The sequence below is a fragment of the Mastomys coucha genome, unplaced genomic scaffold (assembly GCF_008632895.1).
Source record: "Mastomys coucha isolate ucsf_1 unplaced genomic scaffold, UCSF_Mcou_1 pScaffold6, whole genome shotgun sequence".
Classification (NCBI taxonomy): Eukaryota; Metazoa; Chordata; class Mammalia; order Rodentia; family Muridae; genus Mastomys; species Mastomys coucha.
Window position 1 is genome coordinate 31,061,279 of NW_022196912.1, and position 9,867 is coordinate 31,071,145.

Genomic DNA, 9,867 nt, shown 5'->3' on the forward strand with positions numbered 1-9,867 from the left:
GAACTAAGTAGTACCCTCAGAGCTCCCAGGGTCTCAACCACCAACCAAAGACTGCACACGGAGGGGTCGGATTGTTCAGGCAGCATGTGTATAGTAGAGGATTGCAAATGCAATCATCAATAGGAGGAGAGGAGCTCTGCCCTGTGAAAGTTCTGTGCCCCAGTGTAGGGGAATGCCAGGGCCAGAAAGTGGGAGAGGGTGGGGTGGCAGGCATAGGGAAGTGGGAGGCAACAGGGGTTTGTTTTGGTTGTTTTTGTTTGTTTCTTTGTTTTTTGGAGGGAAACTGGGAATGGAGAAATTTACATGTAAATAAAGAAAATATCAAAAAAAAAAAAAAAGAAAAAAAAAAGAAATACTGGATTGGCTCTGTTGAGACTCATTCATGCTCACTGCCATGGTTGAAAATCCAGCTCAGCTTTCCTCCCCTGCTGTTAGAAGCTTTCCTACTCACCCAGGCCACTTTTCTAACCCCTAACAAAACACTGAGCATCTTCTCTCTCCCAGTGAGTTGAACATCCCCTGAGCAGTTTCCAGGCCTGTGCTGGTCGTTCTTCCAGAGAGGAAGTGGGTGTTCTTCCAGCAAACCGGAGGCTGTCCGGGGGAAGTGTATGTTTGATTTACTATTCCTGGTACTATAAGTTTAAATGTTTATGAATAATTAAAACTGGGCTGAAAGCATCCTATTCATGATGCTAGAATCTGAGAGGCCTATCCTTAAAAAAAAAAAAAAATAACAGCAAGTTTTCTTGGCCGGTGAAAGGTGTGTTGTGTGAGGCTCTTGATCTCAGCTTACCTGCAGCTGAGTGGGTACAGAACTCGAGGTTTGTCAAATAGAATCCGGGGCACGGGTCTGGGACTCCTGCATGAGAGGGTCGAGCAGGAGTCCCCCTACACCAACCTGGTTTTACAAGGAGGCAATCGTCCAGGAGGCACTCAGCCGAGCCCACCGGACTAGGCGGGCAGTGACCACCATGTTGCTGGCTGCCTAGTCCCAGACATTCCGCTCCTGCCACTGGAATGCACAGACAGGGTTTCTTGTTGGCCTTTGGCGGCTCCCGGGCTCTGGTGGCGAGGCCTTCCAGTGGGCGGGGCGGGGCGGAGCCTCAGAAGCGGGACCTTTAAATTGGTCGCCGTTGTGCGGTCCTACGCCCGTGTCTGACCTTGCGTACTCTGGTTACCTCGCCGCAGACCCCGGCAGGTCGTCAAGCCCATCATGTTGCTCTCACCCTTCTTACGCCACCTCCCGGGACTTCTGCTGCTGCTCTGGCCGCTGTTGCTCCTGCCGCCCCCGGCTGCTTCTGGACGTTTGGCCCGCGCGAACGTCCGCCGGCTGGGCACACGAGTCCCGGGGGGCAGCCCCGGGCATCTCTCTGCTCTGGCTACTTCCACCCGCGCGCCACATTCCGGGGGCCGCGGCGCAGGTACAGTGGGGTCGGTGGGGGACCGCTCTGCCAGAGAGGGTGCCATAGCCATGGATGGAGGAGGGTAAGAGGGGCCGGGGACCCAGGAACAGCAGCACGCCACATCTACCGAAAGTGCTTTTATCCCAGCCTCAGGCAGGATGCTGGAGGAAGCATTCTTTCCCCACTTGCAATGCTGCTCAGAAACTTAGGGTCCGACAACGCAGGGGAGGAGGTAGGGCTAGAGTGTAAGGTCATGCGCATGACCATGATAGCATCTGATATCCTGAACATCCTTGTGATTTGGGACGGGGGCATCGTGCACCTGTAGGAGCGCCAGCCAGGGAATGGGGGCTTCCAGGTCTGTCTGGCGGTGATCTCTTGGTTAGGGAGAGAAAACTTTTTCCTGACACTCTGTTTGTAGTAACCTGAAAATCTCCGTCTATTTTGCAATCCTTGTGAGTGCCTTTTTTGGGTCTAGAGGAGAGCCAGGATCTGGAAGAAAGGACGACTTAGCGGAGGTGTATGAAGTGTGATTAGGAAGGCAAACCAAGCTGCCGTTTAGGTGTCCAGGGAGGGTCCTGCTCTGTAGTCCTGCCAGTGCTTTACTCTGTTCTGCTTCAGATCTGGTATTCTGCTTGTGCAGACTGGGCCCCACACTCCAAACTATACTCTGTTGATCCCCAAAGAACCAGGCAGGTCTGGTCTTTTTCTTTTTTTTCTTTCTATTTTTTCCTCCGAGACAAGGTTTCTCTGTATAGTCTTGGCTGTCCTGGAACTCACTCTGTAGATCAGGCTGGCCTCGAACTCAAAAATCTGCCTGCCTCTGCCTCCCAAGTGCTGGGTTTAAAGGCGTGCGCCACCACTTCCGGCTGGTCTTCGAGGAACAACTCCATTCCTCCCCGACCCTCCCCCAGCCACTAACTTTGCTCTGAGCAGAACAAATCTACCGAGACCAGACAAGCTGATAGGCACTTGTCATGAAACCTTACAACACATACAGGGACCCCAAGGCTTAACATAGTGTAAGAACCCAGAAAAATCAGCATCAGATCCCCTGAGTGAAACTCAGAGCCCCAAAAGTCAAGTTGTTCACTTATAGAAGGTTGTCACTTTCTTTTTGTCTTTTTTTTTTTTCTTTCCAGAGCTGAGGACCAAACCCAGGGCCTTGGGCTTGCTAGGCAAGCGCTCTACCACTGAGCTAAATTCCCAACCCCAGTTGTCTCTTTCTTACCCAAAGATCCAGCTCTAGTCTGCCTGGTCTTGGCTTGAACAAGGCGATAGCAAATCGCATTTTTAGGTGTCCAGGCTCATCTGGCTAGTGATGCTATCTGGTCGATTTGCACAGTCTGTCTCCTCCTGTGATTTGCTGGATATGTGGAGAATCAGCTCAGGAAGCTCTCCATCATACCTGATTTGAAATCCCAGACTGAAAATGTCAAGAGCATTGGCACTTAGATGGGAACAAGCAAGACCCATGCAAGTTAAGTTAACCACCAGAGTTCTACCCACAAGCCCACGTTCTCTTTTCTTGAGAATCGAACTGCTGATCTTGGGAACAGCGTGTACCTTTGCTGGGGGAGTAGGGATGAGCAAAAAGCTTGCATGGTCATGGGATTCATTGTTGCTACCCTGGCCAAGATTCCTGTATTACTTTTCTATGACTTGCAAAACAAATGATGATGGAATTTAGTGACTTAAATCCATGCAGAGTATTATCTTACGGTTCTGTAGGTGCGAGGCTGATGCTGTTCTTCCTGGTCGGATATCAAGGTGTTGGCAGGGCTTGCATCCCTGTCCTTTTGGGAGGGAGGCACCAGAGAGAAGCACTTGCTGGCCTTTCAAGCTTTTTAGAAGCTACTGTGGTCCTTGGCCCCACCTTGTCTTCCCTCTTCAAGAAGAGCAGCATCAGTATGAGCCCATCTCACATCTTGCTCATTCAGACCCCTCTTCGGCTAACCTCTTCCACTTTTAGGGACCTCAGTAATTCTCCTGAATCTATCTGAGAAAATCTAGGCCAGTTTCTTCATCAAAAGCTGTCTGATCACAGCTGCAGTTTTTGCTACGTTTAGCAGCATTTGTGCAAGCCCCTGGAATAAGGACAGGCATTATTTTGCCTATCACATCTCAGAGCTTCATCCCCTAAACAGAAGATTTATTGGGAAAACCAAACAGGGAAGGATTGAATCAGGCATGTTAGTTACAAAGATACACACATTTGTAGAGACTTTACTTGGGGGGTTAGTGTAAGCAGTGAGTTACAATGCTTATACCATAATGGTTTTTCCTTCCCCTCCAACCATGCAAAAATGTATAGACCTATGTCCAGGTAAGATTTTCTACATGAGTTCTTTTCCTTGCTCCTTGATCCCTGGAAATCTTAAAGGAAATTGTGGAGTTGTTTTAAAAAGTGATTTGTAATTCCCCTTGACTTAACCAAATACATGACACATACATCTTTTGGGTGGTGGCTCAAAGTCAACATTCAAACGTTGGCTGGGCACATGAGATAATGTTGATTTTTTTTGTGGTGGAAAACTTTGCCTCAGTGGGAGCAGCTGCTGGGTACTGGAAAGGCCTTGGGGCTAGGAGACAGGAGTCATGGAGGCCAGGCTTACACTACTGCTTTTCAGGGCTTGCTCCTCCCAAACCTCTACTAAATGTGAATAACTGCCTAGTTCATAGGATCCTGTGTTAGCACGCAGGGATTCCTACGGTGCCTTTCAAAGTAAGGTGGTATCTTATTAATGCAGTCTATCCAGCTGATAAGGTAAAACCAAGATGTTAAAATTCTGCTTTTTGAAAACAAAATTTGAAGGCTGTGAGTGGTGGCACCTGCCTTTAACCTTTAAGTGGAGGCAGGAGGACAGTGAACTCAAGGTCATTCTTGGCTACATTTGTGGGTTAGAGGCTAACCTGGGCTACAGGAGGTCCTGTCTCAAAGAAATAATCATTAAGTACATAGATAGACTGATGTATAGATAAATAAACAACTGAAGGGCTGGGGATATAGCTCAGTGCTAGAATACTTGCCTAGGGTACACAAGGTTCTGGGCTTGATTCCAGCCCTCGGAATGAAACAACAACAACAACAACAACAACAACAACAACAACAACAACAAACACCCAGCAATGACAGAGGGAGAAAAAATCCCTGTCCCAGACAAAGCCTTTCCTCTCAGAAATGACTTAGTCTAAATACTTTGTTTTTAAAAACCGGAGATCACATGTTTTTCTGAGTGGACTTCACTCTACATCTTAAGCTTGTTTCCCCCCACCCCCCTTAGCCTCCTAAGTACTTTGAATATAGCTGGTGCCACGATTCACAGCTAAGAATTTGTTTTGAATCTACCTACCCACTGAGCAAAAAGCATTATTCTGTCCTCTTACTAGGAAAGAAGGACCCCTGACAGACACCTTCCAAGGTCCCCATTTTCACCTAGGGCTGTGGTGTTCGTGTTTGTCCCCGCGCACATGTACATGTGCATGTGTGTGTGTGCATGTATGTGCATGTGTGTGTGTGTATACATGAATTCCTGTGAGTGTTGGTTGAAAGCAGAGAATGGCTTAAAAAAGACATATGATAACTGAATTCTTTCTCATCTAGTGCTGACAGTAGACTCTGGTTGATTGAGAGAGGGCTGTGCAAATAAGGTTAGAGGAAGTGGTAAAGACTGAGAGGGAGAGAGAGGGGGGAGAGAGAGAGAGAGGGAGAGAGAGATTGAGAGAATAAATGGCTATGAACATGAGTTGACTTACTGAAGACATAAGATGACTTTGTGAAGAAAGAATGTAAGAGCTTTGAAGCCGATTCTTCTTTTCTGCCATTTTGGCAGAGCTGTAGGCAAGTGACAAGGGAAAAAATGCAGAGAACTGGCCAGGGGAGTTCAGGGGAAGTAGGAGAGGTGCCAGGTCAAGGTCTCTGCTCCTTAAAACAAGATATGCTCCCAAAGAAACACATGCAGTGCATGTGTGTTAAGTGAAGTCCTTGTCCCATTGTCTCAGCCCAGTGCCAAGGAAGGCCTGGGATCCTGTCAGTACCAGGACTTACCAGGACTCTTGGCAACAGCACTTTAAGCGGTGGGATAAGTCCTCAAACAAACTGTTGGGAAGGCTCAAGGCCCGGGTGTTTTTAACAGCAGAGGGAGGGTGGCCTCCAGGAAGGAAGCAGGCAATGATACTGATGGTATCAGGGGGCGCTCCTAGGTCTGGCTTCCCAGGATCCCAGAGTTCTTTGGGGGCGAGGACTGTGCATTTCTGATCGGGATCTGACCGAGGCTGAGCCTTTTGTGTTCATTATACCCTTCTTTGCAGGGGTTTGCAAGAGCAGGCCTTTGGATTTGGTGTTTATCATTGACAGTTCTCGTAGCGTCCGACCTCTGGAATTCACCAAGGTGAAGACCTTTGTCTCCCGCATCATCGACACTCTGGACATCGGGGCCGCAGACACGAGGGTGGCTGTGGTGAACTATGCCAGCACTGTGAAGATAGAGTTCCAGCTCAACACCTATTCAGACAAGCAGGCCCTGAAACAGGCTGTGGCACGAATCACACCCTTGTCAACAGGCACCATGTCAGGGCTGGCTATCCAGACAGCGATGGAGGAAGCTTTCACTGTGGAGGCCGGAGCTCGGGGGCCCACGTCTAATATCCCCAAGGTAGCTATTATTGTGACAGATGGGAGGCCCCAGGACCAGGTGAATGAGGTGGCTGCGCGAGCCCGGGCCTCTGGCATTGAGTTGTATGCTGTGGGTGTGGACCGAGCAGATATGGAGTCCCTCAAGATGATGGCTAGCAAGCCCCTGGAAGAGCACGTCTTCTACGTGGAGACCTATGGGGTCATCGAGAAGCTCTCTGCTAGATTCCAGGAAACCTTTTGTGGTAAGCTGGCAAATCTTAGCTTCCAACTAGCAAGGATGTTAGAGTTGGTATTTTGAGTGACCGGAAATTGTTTTTTAGAGATTTATCTTTAATCATGTGTATAGGTGCACATGAGGGTGGGGACTGGAGGAGGTCAGTGACCTCAGATCCCCTGGAGCTGGAGTTATATGCAGTCATTAGCCACCCAGGATGGGCACTGGGAATCAAAGTTGGGCCTTCTGCAAGAGAAGCATGTGCTCTTAAGTGCTGAGCCAACGTTCCAGCCCCCTGAAAAAAGAAGTTTATTCATTTTTGGGGGTGGGGGTAGAACTTTTCTGGAAGAATTATACACTTGCAAGGCTTTTTTGGTGCATTTTTTTAAAACTTTAATTTTTTTTTAAACCAACCTAAACACATGGTGTTGGTTTTAGAAGTACAAGGCTGTACTATATGTAACTTGGTTTGCTCATAAAACCTTCATGTTTGTGTTAGACATGTTAAGTTCTGGAAATAACCAGAATAAACAATCCTGCCACTCCCTGATGGGGTCAGAAATAAAACCCAAACCCCAAACACCCAAACTCAAGACATCTCTCTTGTCCCCCCTTCTCCACCATTAACATTCCTCCCTTCTCCCCCATATGTTTCCCTTAGCTTTACATCTTCAGATTTAACAGTACCCCACTGTTCTCCTGCAGAAGCTGAAGTGGCATCTGCCCTGTGAGAATCAGTAGGCTCTATCCCAATGTCTCTCTGGCCATGTGCATTTAATTAATAACGCTCATTTTCAGATTTGACTCTTTCTCTGCTTATTCTTTTGTGGAATAATTGGATTAGAGACCAGAAGAGTTGGAGTTTCTGATTCACTTAAGAGACACAAGAAACAAATTAAAAACAAATCATCCTGTTAATCTTCCATTCTTTCTTTTGGATGGCATTTGAATAGGAACATGCTAATTTTATTAGAGTTTTTTTTTTTTCTTCATGAACTAATCAGATGCAACAGTATGAATCTATTCAGTGCTGGAAATTCTCTCCCACCTCCCATTAGTATGTGATCTCGGAAGCCAGGCGGTGGTGGCACACGCCTTTAATCCCAGAATTTAGGAGGCAGAGGCAGGCAGATTTCTGAGTTCGAGGCCAGCCTGGTCTACAGAGTGAGTTCCAGGACAGCCAGGGATATACAGAGAGACCCTGTCTTGACAAAAAAAAAAAAAAAAAAAAAAAAAAAAAAAAAAAAGGATGTGATCTCGGTGTAATACTTGAGTGATGGAGTTCAAAGCCAGCTTCAGCTACATCTTGAATTTGAGGCCAACCTTGGCTACATGAAACCCTGCCATAGAACAGAAAAATTGAAAAGAAAGCTATAAAAACTTTTTTTAAAAAATAGGATTATGGTTTGTGGAAGTCACATTTTTAAAAATTCGATGATCATTTGAAAGCCTCTGTAGAATTGTTGAAGGAAGAGTGACACCTTTCCAACTTAGGTGAATTCCTAAGCATAGACAGTTTCTGCCATGTGCATCCTGTGTCTATTCATAATGACCACCACATACAAAGTTAAAGATAACTCCTCCCAGCCTTCTGACACCTATGAAGTTGGTAGAGAGACATACAAGTGAGCCAGGAGCTACAGTTGTAAATATCAATGAGGCTTTCTATCTAAGCTAATGTGGAGCCCAGAATCATCAATTGGTTGGGGAAATGGGAGACGAAGCCTTGGCTTCATCTCTACCAGACCTGGCTGGGATCCCCCTGTCTTCCGTGGCCCGGGACACTAGGCCTCCACAAAAACACTATTGGCTATGATAGCATCTACTTGGCACTTACTAGGTTCTAGAAAGAAAGTGGCTTTCTTTCTTTTTCCCAGAAAACCCCCTCAAGCTGTGAGTGAGAGCTGTTCCAGCGGGACTCTGGTCTGTGGCTAAGTTAGGTCTTAAAGTTAGCAACTAGGGGTGGGCTCAAAGGCTGTAAAGGAATAGTGGTGAGTGGCAATCTTTTCCCTCTCTTACAAAAGACCTACTTGTTCTGGGGGTGGCAAGGAATGTCTTCTCTGGAAAAACGACTAAGGGGCAGCTTGTTGTAGTCAACGGAAAGATCACCCCACAAAAAGGCACTCCTTGGGAAAATATTAGCCTTGTCCTATTGCCAAGGGCACTGGAGGCTGGGTTACCTGCCATAGGAGTGCTAGCCTCCTCTAACAGGCCTCAGTTTTGTAGAAATGACTAAATTCATTGATTTGTCTTTCAAAACACGTCACTGGGTATGGGAGGGCTGCATTCCAGTGAAACATAAGTGTTTCCAGGAGCAAAAGGATGGGGATGTGATCTAGCTGACATAATCTCATGCTTTTCTTTTTAATCTCTTTGTATTTATGATTCAAATCCATCATCTACTTTGCATCCAAGTAGATTACGTGGGCTTTAGACTCATGCACAATGAGGTTGCTAGCTGGATGGCCTTACACTATTTGCATGCTCAAGCGTGGCTCACTTGCCCAAGTGTGAGTCAGGTCCAGGAGGATAGTCATGCTTGTGTTCCAGTTCCCTTTAGGCACAAAATGTGGAACTGTTGCAAACCAGGCTTCAGTTACAATGGGCACCATAGCTCACAGACCTCTTGACAGTATATTCTTACTCTCCTTGACTCTTAGGATCGAGAGGCAAGAATATAGCTTTTTTTGGGTACACAATTCAACCAACTATACATAATGTTGCCTGGCCTGTGGAAATGTTTGAGTCTACAAATCTAAGCTCAGAATTAACTTTCTCCTTTGAAAGATGCTATAATTCTAAATTTGAACATCTTGAGTATCTAATACACCAGAGGCTTTTGTTTTGTTTTGTTTTGACACAGGGTTTCTCTGTGTAGCCCTGGCTGTCCTGGAACTCACTCTGTAGACCAGGCTGGCCTTGAACTCAGAATGGGATTAAAGGTATGCGCCACCACCACCCGGCTCTCTTTTTTTTTTTTTTTTTTTTTTTATAATGAAGTCAAGAAGGAGTCGGAAAGAAATCTGGAGGGCAGTGTCTTGGAACTAGAGGAACTGTCTAAACTGGTTCTTGGGTATCTATATCATCACTGTGCATTTCTTTGCCTAGCTCTCGACCAGTGCATGCTTGGCACACACCAGTGTCAGCACGTGTGCGTCAGCGATGGTGACGGCAGGCACCACTGTGAGTGCAGCCAAGGGTACACCTTGAATGCTGATGGGAAAACGTGTTCAGGTGAGGCTTCCTCAGCGGACCGTGGTTGAGTGGGAGTTATTGGATGCCTATTCTCCAGGGGTGGGGTTTCCCTAAGGCTTCTCCAGGGGTGAGTTTTCCATTGGGCTCTGACCTCATTTCTCCTGAGTGCCCTCTAGCTGATCTACCCCAGTTTAGCAGCTTTGATAGAAACCATGAGAGGAAATTGAGAACCTAGGCAGGGCAGCCTAGAATAGATCTTGGTACCATTAAAAAAAAAAGAAAAAAAAGAAAAAAAAGAAATTAGAACTGGCCAGTGTTGGAGCATGTCTTTGATCCTAGCACTCAGGAGGCAGAAGCAGAGAGGCAGGGAGGCAGGGAGGCAGGGAGGCAGGGAGGCAGGGAGGCAGGGAGGCAGGGAG

At 47.0% G+C, this 9,867-nt stretch overlaps 1 protein-coding gene across 1 annotated transcript in view; it reads left to right on the plus strand.

Moving 5' to 3' along the window:
• Window positions 1-1,134: 1,134 nt before the first annotated feature.
• Matn3 (matrilin 3) overlaps window positions 1,135-9,867 on the plus strand; it is a 20,789-nt gene continuing 12,056 nt past the window's right edge. The window contains exons 1-3 of the mRNA XM_031356169.1: window positions 1,135-1,421; window positions 5,715-6,281; window positions 9,362-9,487. Coding sequence (XP_031212029.1) covers window positions 1,214-1,421; window positions 5,715-6,281; window positions 9,362-9,487 — 901 coding nt within the window. The 5' untranslated portion in view covers window positions 1,135-1,213. The remainder of the gene's footprint in view (window positions 1,422-5,714; window positions 6,282-9,361; window positions 9,488-9,867) is intronic.